Here is a 17,500-nt window from a genome sequence, read left to right on the forward strand (position 1 = left end):
TAAGCAGCTCTTCTAGGAAAAGGACACTCCAAAATCAAACCACTGTTCTGTAGTCTTGGGTAGTGCCATAGCCTCTGTACCATGGTCTTCCACTGTCTTGGGTTAGAGTTCTCTTGCTTGAGGGTACACCCGGCACACTCTTCTATCTAATTTCTATTCCTTAGGTTTTGTTGAAGTTTTTATAGTTTATATGGGAAATATTTATTTGAATGTTGTTGTTCTTAAAATATTTTATTTTTCCTTGTTTCTTTTCCTCACTGGGCTATTTTCCCTGTTGGGGCCCCTGGGCTTATAGCATAATGCTTTTCCAACTAGGGATGTAGCTTAGCATTTGGTAATAATAAAGATGATAATACATAATTTCATAAATGTTATCCAAATTTCTTGAACCATTCTATAAATCAAACCTCAGATCTTCCTTTGTCAATGATATGATATTGTTAGGGAATATATGAAACAATCGCAGAGTTGGAATGCGTTCATTACTGGAGTGATTGTAAATAAGGGCAATAACCGTAGTACAAGCTTTATCAGTAAGAAAATATTCTAAGATCTCTCTCTCTCTCTCTCTCTCTCTCTCTCTCTCTCTCTCTCTCTCTCTCTCTCTCTCTCATATAATATAATTTAACATTGAAATGTATTCTGTTATTACCATTTATATTATAAAGTTATAATTAATATAATCGTCTCTCTCTCTCTCTCTCTCTCTCTCTCTCTCTCTCTCTCTCTCTCTCTCTCTCTCTCTCTGTAATATAATATAATTTTACATTTAAATGTATTCTAATATTACCATTTATATTATAAAGTTATTGTTAATATAACCGTTCTCTCTCTCTCTCTCTCTCTCTCTCTCTCTCTCTCTCTCTCTCTCTCTCTCTCTCTCTCTCTCTCTCTCAATAGCTGGCTGGTGTGGTCGTACCCAATGACGAGCTCTGCCATATGAATGACCAGAATATGTACGACGCTTATGACAGGTTCGACTACCCATCTGTCGGTCAGGTAAATGTTTTTTTTTTTATAGTTTGTCCTGTTCATTTATTATTATTATTATTATTAGTATTATTATTATTATTATTATTATTATTACTATTAGTAGTAGTAGTAGTAGTAGGTTGGCCAGGGCACCAGCCACCTGTTGAAATATTACCGCTAGAGAGATATTAGGTCCTTTGACTGGCCAGACAGTACTACATTGGATCCTTCTCTCTGATTACGGTTCATTTTTCTTTTGTCTATACATACACCGAATAGTCTGGCCTATTCTTTACACATTCTCCTATGTCCTCATACACCTGACAACACTGAGATTACCATACAATTCTTCTTCACTCAAGGGGTTAATTACTGCACTGAAATTGTTCAGTGGCTACTTTCCTCTTGGTAAGGGTAGAAGAGACTCTTTACCTATGGTAAGCAGCTCTTCTAGGAAAAGGACACTCTGAAATCAATCCATTGTTCTATAAGTCTTGGGTAGTGCCATAGTCTCTGTACCATGGTCCTCCACTGCCTTGGGATAGAGTTCTCTTGCTTGAGGGTACACTCGGGCACAATATTCTATCACATTTCTCTTCCTCTTGATTTGTAAGCTTTTTTTTAGTTTTATATAAGAAATATTGGTTTTTATGTTGTTAAAATATTTTATTTTTCCCTGTTGCCTTTCATTACTGGGATACTTTCCCTGTTGGAGCCCCTGTGCTTATAGCATCCCGCTTTTCCAACTAGGGTTGTAGCTTAACAAGTAATAATAATAATAATAATAGTAGTAGTAGCTAAGCTCTAACCCTACCCGGAAAAGCAGGATGCTATAAGCCAAAGGGCCCCAGCAAGAAAAAATAACCCAGTGAGGAAAGGAAGCAAGGAAATAAATAAGATACAGAAAAACAAATAGTTTATATATAGACTACAAAAACTTGAAAAAAACAAGAATAGAAATAAGATAGAATATTGTGACCGAGTGTTCCCTCGAGCAAGAGAACTCTACCTCAAGACAGTGTAGGAACTATTTAGATATTCGTATGAATGGACCTTTAATCTATTTCCGAAAATTTTCTTTTCTATTTTGAAGCAATAATGATAATGATAACAACATAAATGATAGTAATAATGATAAAGAAATTATGATAATAATAATGATAGTAATGATAATGATGATGAAAATGGTATATATTTCGTCCGTTGTCCCGTCACACTGTTCACCCGGTATGTCTGTTTTTCCTTATTTTTTCTTTGTTATTTATATTTTTTCTTTATTTCTATTAATATCCGTTTTATTTTAGTGGAAAGGAAAATACGAGACAGTCGCTGCAAGGGAAGACATTATCTAAAGAAGCAAAACTTCTTTGCTTCTTCTAAACCTTGTTCTTTTAACTTCTACTGTTCTAAATGTTAGTTGTTTTTTGCCCTCGTTCTTCTAAGCCTTTGTACTTTTAGATTGAGTTTTGTTTTTGCTTTACGTTTCTGTTCCTTTAAGGCAGCATTTGTTGTTTATAATTTTCTTGCTTGAACGTTCACTCGGGCCCACTAATCTATCTTATTTCTCTTTCTCTGTTTTTTAAGTTTTTATAGTGTATATGTGAAGCTTCTAATTTAATGTTGTTACTGTTCTTGAAATATTCTATTTTGATTATTTATTCTCGCCTTTCAGTTTATTTTTGGTTTCCTTTCCTCACTGGGCTATTTTTTTCCCATTGGAGTGCTTAGGCTTATATTTTCTTGCTTTTCCAACTATGGTTTTTGCCTAGCTTTTGACAATATATAAGTTTATATACAGTATATATATATATATATATATATATATATATATATGTATATATATATATATATATATATATATATATATATATATATATATATATATATATATATATATATATATATACACATATGAGTAGGGATACCTTAACATGGTGAAAAGTTTTGCGTATCGACATGTTCAGCATATCTTTACTGGTTTGCATTTACTGTGAGCGATTAGACAAAAATCTCCCACCTCACCAATCAGCACAGGTCAGCGTAGTGATGAAAATTGGCCGAACCCCAGACATAATATAGATATATATACTGTATATATATATATATATATATATATATATATATATATATATATATATATATATATATATATATATATATATATGATCTCCTACGCCTATTAACGCAAAGGGGCTCGGTTAGATTTCGCCAGTAATCTCTATCTTGAGCTTTTAATTCAATACCTCATCATCTCCCACTTCACACTTCATAGTTCTCACTCATGTAGGCCTGGGTCTTGCAACTCATCTAGTGCCTTGTGGAGCCCACTTAAACGTTTGGTGAACTAATCTCTCTTGGGGAGGGCGAAGAGCATGCCCAAACCATCTCCATCTACCACTCACCATGATCTCATCTACACAAGACACTTGAGTAATCTCTCTTGTAATTTCATTTCTAACCCTGTCCTGCCATTCAACTCCCAATATCCTTCTGAGGAATTTTTCCTCAAATCTACTAAATCTGTTGGAGATTGTTTCATTGTCATACCACGACTCATATCCTTACAGTAACATGCACCTCCCTAAACTGATGTATAGTTTGGTTTTTATATGTAATTTCAGCGATTTGATTTCCAAATTTTACTTAACCTAGCCATTGTCTGGTTTCCTCAAAAGTTTAAACATTAAAAAAGAATAACTATGTAATGTTTGACTTCAGTCTATCAGCTGGTATAATAGACAGGATAAAGTATACGCTAGGAAATTTCAAATCAAAGAATGGTCGTATAGCTAATAACGAAGAAAAAAAAAAGGTACCCAAGAAAAGATAAGACATTTACCAAGATCGTTTCAAGTTGACAGGATGTATATTGTGATTACACACAAGAAAAGACAGACTAACACTGGTGTAGAGAAAAGGGAAGGTGTAAGACGATAGACATTTAGAACCACGAAATTCAATAGTAAAAAAGCTTAAAAGAACAAGAAAAAACAACTGGAACAAAGGAATTTAGAATAGCGAAGGCTTAGAAGAACAAGGGCAAAAAAAAAAAAAAAAAGAATTTTGAATAACAAAGGCTTAGAATAACAAGGTCAAAAACAGTGAAGATTGACAACATACGTAATTATAAACAACAAATGCTGCCTTAGAGGAACATCGACTTCTCTTCGATTCCCGGCCATTTCAATCTCAAAGGCCCCATTCTGTTATTCTTAATGTCCATCTATTGTCTGACATTCTTATTAGCTTTAATCTTACACGTTTTCAGAATATCCTCTACTATGGTTTGTTCTCGTATTCATGTTGCTCTTTTTCTGTCTCCTAGTGGTAACCCCATCATTATTCTTTCCATAGCTCTCCAAGTTTTAACTAGTCTATGTTCTAAGGCTTTAGTAAGGCTCCAAGTTCCTGATGCATCAGTTAATACTGGTAGGACCATCTAATCAAATACTTTTCTATTTAGAGAACATGGCATTTTAATTTTCATCATTTTGTTAACCAAAATCTCTCCATCCCATGCATATTATTTTCTTAATGTCGGCCTCGTATCTTGTCTTTTTTTTTCTGTTAAAACAAAGGGATATTTTTTTTCTATCTGTTTTTGTATTCCCCCTTTTTTCTACCCTTGAAAACAAAAGTATATATTTTTATTTCATATCTGTCTTTTTAATGTCTCATAATTTCTTACCGTTAAAACCAAAAAAAAGTTTTTCATCTCTGCCTTTCTATCCTACCATTAAAAACAAAAGAATATTTTTTTTTATTTTTGTCTTTTAATGTCCCTATTTTTTCTTTCCGTTAAAAACAAAAAAATGTTTGTTTTCCTCGTTGTCTTTTTTATGTCCCCCTTTCTTCTTACTATTAAAAACAAAAAATGTTTTTTTATCTATTTTTTTAATGTCTCCCTTTTTCATGCCGCAAAAAACATGAATATTTTTGTCTCTGCCCTTTTTCTTACAATTAAAAACAAAAGGATATTTTTGTTTTCATTTCTGTCATATTAAAACCTAATTTTTTCTTACTGTTTAAAGCAAATTAATGGTTTTTTCTTTTCATCTGTGTCGCCATCTTTGCCAGATAAACAAAGTGACAAAGGAGAGGGACATCTACGTCATCTTCGCCGTGTCCGCCCACAGCTTACTTTACGAGAAGCTGACGAAATTCATCGATAACTCGTCTTGGGGAAAACTCAGCGGAAATTCGGATAATGTCGTCGATTTAGTCCGTGATCAGTACAATGTAATTAGCAAAAATTGTATTTTGATTCATATATTAATTTTTTGATTAAGAAAATAGGTTTGAGGGTCTTTCTCCTATTTCGTTGTTACTTTTTTTTTGGGGGGGGGGTGGAAAATATTTGTGCCTTGTCTTTTTACATAAATTCTAGAATCATTGATAAGTAATAAATGGTTGAATTTTGAGGGGGGGTCAGATTGTCACTTTTGGGTGAAAAGGATCATAATATGTGTGTGAGGGGGCAGGGAGTTATTAATTGCTCAATCCCGGATTTAAGTTATATAATTCCATTACTGTTAAATTTAATTTTAGAGTAATTGCTTTCGCTCGTAATAGATTTTGAATATGTTTGTAGTTTACAGGGATTTTTCATGTTTTCATTTAAGTGCAAAAAGTTGTATCCAAAGGAATTTCTATATCATATTTTTAGCATTTTTATGTGTAGAGATAAAATTATTTGTGCTAAGGCTAAGATGTTGTTCAATTTTCTTTTTGGAGCAATTTATATTTTGGATGTTTATTATCATGATTTTAGAACGTGATAATGTGTCGGTATCAAAGAAATGTTCATCTGCACAATAAAAAACAATTAAATTTACGCATAAAGTTAACGAGCAATTTGGTGTAATTCATCTAAATACTATTTCTATTATATCTATAGCTTGAAAGGATATGATTTTTGTTGTTAGCAGAGTTTTAGGAATAATCGTGATTCACCTTTATTATTATTATTATTATTATTATTATTATTATTATTATTATTATTATTATTATTATTATTATTAGCTAAATTACAACCTTACTTGGAAAAGCAGAATGCTATATGCCGAGAGTCTCCAACAGGGAAAAATAGCCCATTGAGGAAAGGAAACAAGGACATAAATAAACTGCAAGAGAAGTAATGAATAATTAGGATAAAAGATTTTAAGAACAATAACAACATTAAAATAGCTCTTTCATTTATAAGCTATAAAAACTTCATAAAAACAAGAGGAAGATAAATAAGACAGAATAGTGTCCCCGAGTATACTCTCAAGCAAGAGAACTACCCCAAGACAGTGGAAAACCACGGTGCAGAGATTATGGCATGCTTACCATATCTTACCATTTGATAATGTATGTTTTCTTATGGTTTAATGTATTTTGTTTTCAGAAAACTAGTTATAATACCTTCGCAAACAATGCATACTGGGTAGAAAATCATTAGTTTTTTACGATGTTTTTTCTTCCACTTTTTGAGAACTAATTTAATTTTAAATTTTCCTATTTTGTTAAGAAGTCAAACTAGTAAAGGATATTGTCACTGTGTTCTGGAATTGGAAAGGACAATGGCTTTAGTTCTTTCAAGTCAATTTCTAGAGCTTTGAAGGTGGGAGAAGCAACTCGGTTGTATTGTCCATGTTTTGTTTCTCTTGTCAACAACCAAATAGTCCTGAATATTTCGCGGATGGTAATAATAATAATAATAATAATAATAATAATAATAATAATAATAATAATAATAATAATAATAATAATAATAATAATAATAAGAGAGATAGAGATAAAGAGAGGACAATAATCACTCCATGACTCCTTTCCTAGGCAATTTCGTCAGTGATTAGCCTGACGGACAATTCGTCTGACGCAATATCCATCGAATATTTCTCGAAGTGCAAGGATGCAAGTTCTCTAATGAAGACCAACCAGTGCTTCAACATGCGAGAGGGCGACCAGGTGGACTTCACCCTGCAGGTGAAGGTAAGGGCCCAGGAAAGATTTTTATCCAGGACATAAACATAGATACGAAGAAAATAAAAGATGGAAGAAAAGGGTGGGCAGTAATTAGAGCAGCCATTTCCAATCAGGGTTCTGTGGAAATTCATGTTTTATACAAGCATTTTTTTTTCATTGATATATTATTTTTTCTTCGTTAAACGTACCGGAGAAATCGTAGGATCAGAAAGAAAATTAATATATATACATATATATATATATATATATATATATATATATATATATGTATATATATATATATATATATATATATATATATATATATATGTATATATATATATATATATATATATATATATATGTATATATATATATATATATATATATATATATATATATGTATATGTGTGTGTGTGTGTATATATATATATATATATATATGTATATATATATATATATATATGTGTGTGTGTGTATATATATATATATATATATATATGTATACATATATACATACATACATACATACATATATGTATATATATATATATATATATATATATATATATATATACATATCTATATATATATATATATATATATTTATATACATATATATACATATATATATATATATATATATATATATGTGTGTGTGTAAATATATACATACATACATACATACATATATATATATATATATGTGTGTGTGTGTGTGTGTGTGTATTGAAATAAATTGTCTCAGAGGTTCCTCAAAGGGCAAAGGATGGGAACCACTGGATTATAGGGTAACAAAAGGAGGTAGATAATTCCAAGGCTTGGATGTCGTATGAAAGTAAGTCATTGGACCGCCGCGTACAGCGATACTAAGACGATTTAATAGTTGATAATCTCTGAGTAGATGTGGGAAGAAGTGAGTTAACAGGTACTGCTAAACCATGAGAAGGGATCGAATTTTCGCACTCAATGCTGATAATGTACCTAATAGCGGCGACAAAATTGATTGATTCCGAGTTTTTTTTGGCATCCTGGCATCAACGGTCAATGAAGCCGATATCGTGTTTTATAAATAAAGAAAAAGTATATTCAATTTAAAACCATTAAAGCAAAGATGTTTTGATAAAAGTTAAAAAACTTTCAGAAGACCTGCTTCTGAAATAAATCTAAAAATACCGCTAGCATGGTGCAACATATCCTGTAATTGATTGGAGACATTCGTATGGCACAAGATTCTTCATAGGTTTTCCACTATGCTATTAGATTAACTTTGCATTCCCATGGTGCCAATGCAAGCTGTCTGTAATTTCGTGTCCTGGTGAAATAATATAATGGCCATTCTTTTGCCACCGGAAGATATAATCTACCATCTCATTGTGCCAGGAGATATAATGTCAATTTAGTACTTGGAAATGATTGTCATCTATACGTTCGTAAAGAATATCTGTGCTCTCTGATTTTTCTGGTGCCGTTGGAAGATATAATCTGTATTCTTGTGCCATATGAAAATATCTGAATTTCCGTATCATAGGTAAATATATTCTGTATTTTTGAGTCATGAGGAAATATCTTTTCCGTTGCGAAGCCCATCCTGTGAAAATGTGACTGTCCTGATAACAGAGGAGCCATACATGCTACACCCCTCCAGTAAATAAAATCTACCCTTCTGGCACCAGGAATTATTATAATCTATCCATCTCGTGAGGAAAATTAACTATGTTGTAGTGACAAAGGGAAAAACAATATATATTCTCGTGGTGCCAAGAAGTATAATGTACATTTTATGTCACCGAAATATTTTTTTGCGCGCAGGAAAATAAAATCATTATGTTCGTGATACCAGAAAATATAATCTCTACTCTTGTGCGGGCAGGAATATTATATGTATTCTTCTGGTGCCCAGTAACTTTATCTGCAATCTTGTGGCTCAAGAAAATTTTTTATCTATTCTATTATGACCAGGAAATATCATTTGAAATTTTGTTGAGTTATAATGCCAGAAAATAAACTATCCCTGTGGTGTCCTAAATCAAGATTTGAGACGCCAAAAAAATATAATTCCATTCCTTATGGCTCAAGAAAAATATAATTTTTGTTTATGTGGTTCCAGGAAAATATAATCCATATTCTTCCGGTGCTGTGATAATGCTAAATTCTTGCAAAAAGGAGGAAAAAAAATCTTCAAGTCATAATAAAACGAGATCGTAACAACTGATTTTCCTAATTTTCTGCATTTGTTACTTATTAAAAAATCATAAGAATTTTTTAAACGTGTTATCACTTTTGAACGTATATGTGATTATTTTGAAAGCAACTGCATAAATGAGAATAAATGTATTTATAGAAGTATATATATATTTATTAATATATAGATTCTATCTAGATGTAATTATAAATTCTAGAATACAATGCGGTGTATAGCATACTGGTTTATGGTTATGCTGCACTCATGTTAATATATTTAATTTGGATGCTATTGTTTAATATAAATATTTTCATTTCGATGTTATTTTGTTATTTATTATATCGTATTGACATTCTGTAAGAAAAGTCATTATATGATGTAACTCTCTCCCCTTTTTTTACAGCTAAACGAATGCCCAAAAGGCCGAGACAGAGAGATCGTTGAAGTGAAAACCCTGCAAGACAGTCTCTTCTTGGAGATAGAGTTTATCTGCGGGTGTGAGTGTGAGGATGAGGTGAGCCCAAGAGCAAAATTTCGAATAGATATGCTAATTATTAACCAAAAGCTTCAATATATGGTGAAAGAAATCATTAACCAAATAATTAAAAGTCACTGCCACACGGCAGACTCAAAAGATTATGGTGGCCTATTGGAAATTTCCCTGCCTGGTGATCGCCAGAATAATCATCGAGTCCGGCTCAAACTCGTTAATTCCTTTAGTGTCTGCAACATCACCATTCTTGTGAGCTAAGGATGGGGGTTTGGGGGATCAAATAGGTCTACCTGGTGAGTCATTAACAGACATTGCCTGGACCTCCCTGGTCCTAGCTTGGATGGAAAAAGGGCTGGGGCGCTGATTATTGTTACTAATATTATTACAAAGTAAGTTGTAATCCTTGTTAGAAAAGCAAGATGCTATACGCCCAAGGGCTCCAACAGGGAAAATAACTCAGTGAGGATAGGAAACAAGGAAATAAATAAGCTACAAGAGAAGTAATAAACAATCAAACTGAAATATTTTAAGAATATTACAACATTAAATTAGATCTTCCATATTCTGTATAAACTATAAAAACTTGAAACAAAAACAGGACGAAGAGAAGTGGGATAGAATAGTGTGCCGGAGTGTACCCTCAAGTGTACTACCCAAGACTAGAGAACAGTGGTTTGATTTTGGAGTGTCCTTCTTCTAGAAGATCTGATTACCAGAGCTAAAGAATCTCTTCTGCCCTTAACAAAAGGAAAGTAGCCACTGAACTATTACTGTGAGCTAAGAAGAATTGTTTGGTAATCTCAATGGTGTCAGGTGTATGAGGACAGAGAAGAGTGTGAAGGGAATAGGCCAGATTATTCTGTGTTTGTGTAGGCAAAGACAAAATGAACCGTAATGTTGTTGCTATTCTTTTAATGTTGTTGATATTCTTAAAATATTTCATTTTTCCCTTTTTCCTTTCCTCTCTGAGCTATTTTCCCTGTTGGGGCCGCTGGGCTTATAGCATCCTGCTTTTGCAACTGGAGTTGTACCTTAGCAAGCAATGATAATGACAATAATAACCAGAAAAAGGGATCCAATGTAGCACTGTCTGGCCAGTCATAGGACCCAATAACTCTCTAGTGGTAGTATCCATCCATGGTCAGACTCTATAGCTTTGCTCTTCTTGCTAGGGTAACTTCACTGTCCCTTGTCCCTGCCATTCATGAGCGATCTTTAAACCTTTAATGACCTGTTTGCTACACCAGGATCATCTCACAATCGCCTTTCCTGCCAAAATAGCATTGAAGAATTCCAGGTAATGGTGACTGATGACTCAGCAGGCACAATTATGACCCTGCCCCAGGCAAGCCATTTTTCCAGACTTCCGAGTTCATGCTATTGCTTCAGCTCAGGGTACACAGCTTGTGAGTCATCAATAATCCCTTAAAGCTATTACAACCCTAGGAACGTAATATTCAGCTATTTGTAGTATTTTAATTCTATCTGATGAATATGACATTGCTTGAGAACTTGAACCTTTTGATTGAAGTGAGAAATTGAATTACAGCCTTCTCAAAACATTCAGCATTGAAGGGTTTTGAGTGTTGTGTTTAGATGGGGAACGACACTCGCGTTTTAGGATAAGGACCCATTCGTTTGGTTAGATTGAAGCAGCCATTTGTTAGATTAGACCTGCGTGTTAGTTTGAGTTGGTAACAATGCCCTTCTTTTCCGGTTACATCACCTACGTGTTTGTTTAGGTTGTGGCCCCCATATCTTAAGGCTAAAGACACCTGAGTTCAGTTGGATTGTGGCATGCCCATGTCAAGAGAGCATACAACGCTCGCATCTTTAGTTTAGGACCCGAATTTTAGTGTATGTTGTGGCTCCTATACCTTACGGTAATGCAATCATATAATTGGTTAATTTCTTAAATATGTATCCTTTAGGCACGTTATAAAGCCTTTATCTAGATTGTGGCACCTGCCTGCTAAGTTGAATCACGAATGTGTATCTGTTAGATAGCTGTGCCATGTTAACAAGTTGACACATAAGTAGTTACATGTCAGGTTATCTATTTGCTGTTAGCTCATGCTCCAAAACTATTTTTCTGACTAAGTAAGCGATGTTTTCCTTCTCCTCCAGGATGACCACTCCATTCCAAGTGAGATCTGCACTGGTCAGGGTGCTCTCGTCTGCGGCGTCTGCGCCTGTTTGCCACAATACAGAGGTGAAAAGTGCCGCTGTAAAGCCGACGGAACGGGTGACGACAAGTAAGCCGACTTTGAGTAGTTTTTCTTCTTTTTCTTCTGTGTGGTCGTCAGCTCATTCTTTGAATTTGATTCTGACACGAGTACTGTCGGGTCCTTATAATTGATTTCTTGCAACATTTTAATTTGATACGTTAAAAAAGAATTTGCATATTTTACAAGTAAAAGATAGTAGATAATTAAAAATAATTCAAGGTTATTGGTTTTGGTATTGATTGATGATGAGGGTTTGCGGTGAATATTCTTTAATGATTCTCTTCTGTGAGCTTGTCATATTTCGTTCTCAATTATAAACGAACGGACAACCCAGTGCCGTTATCTAGTCTGGGCCCGAAGAAAGAAGGAAAAGGTAGGGGGGGGGGGAAAATAAGAAGAGAGTGATTTATCTTCGAAAGAAATGATAGAGGAAACATTCGGTGTTATACGAGTTTTTATTTGTTACTTGAGCAATGCTATATCATTCCTTGTGATTCATATGACCACTAATCTGATGTCAAAAGTTCATCCTTTATAGCAATATGTATGTATATATATATATATATATATATATATATATATATATATATATATATGTATATATATATATATATATATATATATATATATATAAATATATATATATATACATATATATATATATATATATATATATATATATATATATATATATATATATATATATATATATATATATTGTGTGTGTGTGTGTGCGTGTTTGAGAGAGAGAGAGAGAGAGAGAGAGAGAGAGAGAGAGAGAGAGAGAGAGAGAGAGAGAGAGAGAGAGAGGCTGTAATTTCACTTCGCTTCACTTCCACTTTTATTTTTGAAAGTCCTCTTTTGGTCCATCCCTTTTCCAAGGGATACTTTACGATTGAAAACGTGGAACACTTTAGCAAACGAACTGTACAGTAGAGGATACGCCACAGCTCCTTTAAGGATATCCTCTACCCCACAGCTCCTTTAAGGATATCTTCTACGCCACAGCTCCATTTACTGAATGAGCACGATTTCCATTACGTACTGAATTATATTATCACTCAATAGAAAGTATGGTAAAGATAAATATATGTTCTACTGTATACTTTATTTTAATTGTTCGTTACTCCTCATATAGTTTATTTATTTCATTATTCCTTTTCCTCACAGGTCTGTTTTCCATGTTGGAAGCCCTTGGGCTTATAACATCCTGCTTTTCGACTAGGATTGTAATAATAATAATAATAATAATAATAATAATAATAATAATAATAATAATAATAATATACAATCTTCAATAGGATATAAAACCCGTTCATGTTAGTTTTTTGTCAAATGATTTGCTTTCCACAAGACGGAACCATACATTAGTAGTGCAATTGAATCGTTTGTTTCTTCCTTAAGCGCACCTACATTCATATAAGGAGGTGTCCATTGATTATGCTCACTTATATAAGAAATTAAACTTTTAAACTTATTTTTTCCTTTTCAGCATCGACCAAGAACTTTGCAAGGTGTCTGTAAACTCGACGGAAGTCTGCTCGGGGAGAGGACACTGTGTGTGCGGTTCTTGCGAGTGTTTTCAGGAGGTAGGCAGAACAGGATTTTTTTTTTTTTTTTTTTTTTTTTGCTTGAGGAATACGGCTTCACAGCAACCGTTTTATCACCCATTTTATTTGTATAGGTTCTGATTTTATTTTTTAACTGGGGTACCTGCACCTTACACCCTATACCTATACGTGCATTTATTCACATGTAATAGAATGTTTTTTTTTTTTTTTTTTTTTTTTATTCCAAGCTAGGTTGATTTCAGTTATTCCTGCCGTTCTATCCCCTTGCTTACATATTAATGTTTGTATCTTATTTCTCTCATTTTCAAGACTAATATACAAAAATACTTTCATTATAAACCATAAAAAACATTATGAGGCTTGTTCACTCTGATTTCCATAAGTAAAATTTGGGTTACATTACAAACATAAATTAGGAAACAAGCAATATAAACCTTACAGTAGTCTATGACCAGTGGAATCACTTCCTTTCATTTTCACGTGTCTATCTTTTGTAGTATTCTATTAACCTCACCCCTACCCCGTGGCACCTTTTCATTTCTATTTTTAACTTACATTTCCTTGAGTAACTTTTCCTCCTAAATTTCAACCATTTTTGTTAAGTAACTCTTCCTTTTCATCTTGAATATCTCGAATTTTTCACAAATTTCTCAAAAAATAAATTTAAAGCAAATTCGCTTCTGCTCGTCAGACTTGATCATTGCTACGAATTTTAAGATTTTTTCTTGCCATAGTGAAATGAACAGCCAACTTTAGTCTCAAAAAGCTAATAGACTTAAAGGAACAGCCACATCGCAAGGCGACAATGAAGTCAAAGAGTATAGCATCCTTAAATCACACACACAAAAAAAAAAAAAAAAAAAAAAAAAAAAAAAAAAAAAAAAAAAACTTTCCCGTTAAAAGAAGAAAAAGAAGATAGAAATGGAAAAGTAAAGGATATTAACAACCTGCAATGATATGATACTAGAATACATAATAAATGGTCTAAAATCTATCGAATAAAGAAAGAATAGCAAATGAGACTGCCTACTGAGAGGGTCACCTATTAGGATTTTGCCTAAAACTTGTTATAATTAAAATCTGCATTTGTGACATGAGAGTTCCTTTCTTCCTCTCTCCTCTTCATGGCAGGATTTCTCCGGTGCATACTGCCACTGCAACCGCCGCAAATGTTTATCCCACGAAGGAGACATCTGCTCGAACCACGGCACTTGTGCATGTGAGTCGTGCACCTGCGTTACAGGATACACAGGCAGAGTGTGTGAGTGTCAGACTGACGAAGCGTGCAGACTGCCAGGTAAGATATTTTGTTTACAAAATTAGTAAGATATCAGAGGTGTTGGTATTCTAAGAAAGGTTGTAGAATGTCTGGCAAGTTAGTATTGCTCTAAAGAAGTTTGTAAGATGTCGAGGGAGTTGTTGTTCTGACGAAGTGCTTCTTATATCGGCCAAGTTATTATTGTTCTGGTAAAGTTTGTAAGAAGTCCGGCGAGTTATTGCTGTTTTATCGAAGTTCGTGAAATTTCCGACAAGTTATAGGTGTTTTGACAGAATTTGTAAGTTACCAGGTGAGATATTATTGTTCCATCAAAATTTGTAAGATATCAGGCAAGTTGTTGTGGTTCTAGCAAAGTTTGTAAGATGTCAGTCAAGTTGTTGTAGTTCTAATAAAGTTTGTATGATGCCAGGCAAGTCGTTGTTGTTGTTCTAACGAAGTTTGTAAGATGCCAATCAAGTTTTTGTTCTAATAAAGTTTGTAAGATGCCAGAGAAGTTGTTACGAAGTTTGTAAGATGTCAGGCAAGTTGTTGTTGTTCTAACGAAGTTTGTAAATTCCCAGGCAAGTTGTTGTTCTAACGAAGTTTGTAAGATGCCAGGCAAGTTGTTTGTTCTAACGAATTTGAAAGATGTCAGGCAAGTTGTTGTTGCTCTAACAAAGTTTGTAAGATGTCAGGCAAGTTGTTGTTGTTCTAACGAAGTTTGTAAATTCCCAGGCAAGTTGTTGTTCTAACGAAGTTTGTAAGATGCCAGGCAAGTTGTTTGTTCTAACGAATTTGAAAGATGTCAGGCAAGTTGTTGTTGCTCTAACAAAGTTTGTAAGATGTCAGGCAAGTTGTTGTTGTTCTAACGAAGTTTGTAAATTCCCAGGCAAGTTGTTGTTCTAACGAAGTTTGTAAGATGCCAGGCAAGTTGTTTGTTCTAACGAATTTGAAAGATGTCAGGCAAGTTGTTGTTGCTCTAACAAAGTTTGTAAGATGTCAGGCAAGCTGTTGTTGTTCTAACTACGTTTGTAAATTCCCAGGCAAGTTGTTGTTCTAACGAAGTTTGTAAGATGCCAGGCAAGTTGTTTGTTCTAACGAATTTGAAAGATGTCAGGCAAGTTGTTGTTGCTCTAACAAAGTTTGTAAGATGTCAGGCAAGCTGTTGTTGTTCTAACTACGTTTGTAAGATGCCAGGCAAGTTGTTGTAACGAAGCTTGTAAAATGCCATACGAGTTATTGTTGTTGCAACGAAGTTTGTAAGATGTCAGGCAATTTGTTGTTGTTCTAACAAAGTTTGTAAGATGCCAGGCAAGTTGTTGTAACGAAGCTTGTAAAATGCCATACGAGTTATTGTTGTTGCAACGAAGTTTGTAAGATGTCAGGCAATTTGTTGTTGTTCTAACAAAGTTTGTAAGATGCCAGGCAAGTTGTTGTAACGAAGCTTGTAAAATGCCATACGAGTTATTGTTGTTGCAACGAAGTTTGTAAGATGTCAGGCAATTTGTTGTTGTTCTAACAAAGTTTGTAAGATGCCAGGCAAGTTGTTGTAACGAAGCTTGTAAAATGCCATACGAGTTATTGTTGTTGCAACGAAGTTTGTAAGATGTCAGGCAATTTGTTGTTGTTCTAACAAAGTTTGTAAGATGCCAGGCAAGTTGTTGTAACGAAGCTTGTAAAATGCCATACGAGTTATTGTTGTTGCAACGAAGTTTGTAAGATGTCAGGCAATTTGTTGTTGTTCTAACAAAGTTTGTAAGATGCCAGGCAAGTTGTTGTAACGAAGCTTGTAAAATGCCATACGAGTTATTGTTGTTGCAACGAAGTTTGTAAGATGTCAGGCAATTTGTTGTTGTTCTAACAAAGTTTGTAAGATGCCAGGCAAGTTGTTGTAACGAAGCTTGTAAAATGCCATACGAGTTATTGTTGTTGTAACGAAGTTTGTAAGATGCGAGGCAAGTTGTTGTTGTTCTAACGAAGTTTGTAAGATGCCAGGCTAGATGTTGTTCTAACGAAGTTTGTAGGATGCCAGGCCAGCTAATGTTGTTCTAACGAAGTTTTTTAGATACCAGGAAAATTTTTGTTGTTCTAACAAAGCTTGTAAGATGCCGGGGAAGCTGTTGGGATTCTAATGATGTTTGTAAGATGCCAAACAAGTTCTTGTTCGAACGAAGCTTGTTAGATTTTAGACAAGTGGTAGTTGTTCCAACGAAGTTTGAAAAGGTCAAGGAGTTATTGCTGTTCTAAGGAAGTTTGAAAAGGTCATGGAGTTATTCTTGTTCTAACGAAGTTTGAAAAGGTCATGGAGTTATTATTGTTCTAACAAAGTTTGAAAAGGTCAAGGAGTTATTGCTGTTCTATTGAAGTTTGAAAATGTCATGAATTTATGGCTGTTCTAACGAAGTTTGAAAAGGTCAAGATGCTATTGCTGTACAAAAGAAGTTTGAAAAGGTTGAGGAGTTATTGCTGTTCTAAGGAAGTTTGAAAAGGTCATGGAGTTATTGCTGTTCTAAGGAAGTTTGAAAAGGTCATGGAGTTATTATTGTTCTAAGTTTTAGAAGGTCAAGAAATTATTGCTGTTCTAAGGAAGTTTGAAAAGGTCATAAAGTTATTGTTGTTCTAACGAAGTTTGAAAAGGTCAAGGAGTTACTGTTGCTCTAATGAAGTTTGAAAAGGTCAAGGGGTTATTGCTGTTCTAAGGAGGTTTGAAAATGGCATGGATTTACTGCTATTGTAGGGCAGTTTGAGAAGGTCAAGGAGTTATTGCTATTCTAACGAAGTTTGAAAAGGTCAAACAATTATTGCTGTCCTAAGAAGTTTAAAAAGGTCATGGAGTTATTGCTG

The 17,500-nt window shown here is 33.9% G+C and overlaps 1 protein-coding gene across 2 annotated transcripts in view; it reads left to right on the forward strand.

The window, feature by feature from the left end:
• The window catches only part of LOC137621676 (integrin beta-PS-like), a 47,641-nt gene that overhangs the window by 19,603 nt on the left and 10,538 nt on the right, over window positions 1-17,500 (forward strand). For both annotated transcript variants that reach the window (XM_068352186.1, XM_068352185.1), the window contains exons 8-14: window positions 901-999; window positions 5,050-5,211; window positions 6,793-6,948; window positions 9,510-9,620; window positions 11,727-11,854; window positions 13,320-13,416; window positions 14,530-14,695. In XM_068352186.1, the coding sequence (XP_068208287.1) occupies window positions 901-999; window positions 5,050-5,211; window positions 6,793-6,948; window positions 9,510-9,620; window positions 11,727-11,854; window positions 13,320-13,416; window positions 14,530-14,695 (919 nt within the window). The remainder of the gene's footprint in view (window positions 1-900; window positions 1,000-5,049; window positions 5,212-6,792; window positions 6,949-9,509; window positions 9,621-11,726; window positions 11,855-13,319; window positions 13,417-14,529; window positions 14,696-17,500) is intronic.

The sequence above is a fragment of the Palaemon carinicauda genome, chromosome 28 (assembly GCF_036898095.1).
Source record: "Palaemon carinicauda isolate YSFRI2023 chromosome 28, ASM3689809v2, whole genome shotgun sequence".
Taxonomy (NCBI): domain Eukaryota; kingdom Metazoa; phylum Arthropoda; class Malacostraca; order Decapoda; family Palaemonidae; genus Palaemon; species Palaemon carinicauda.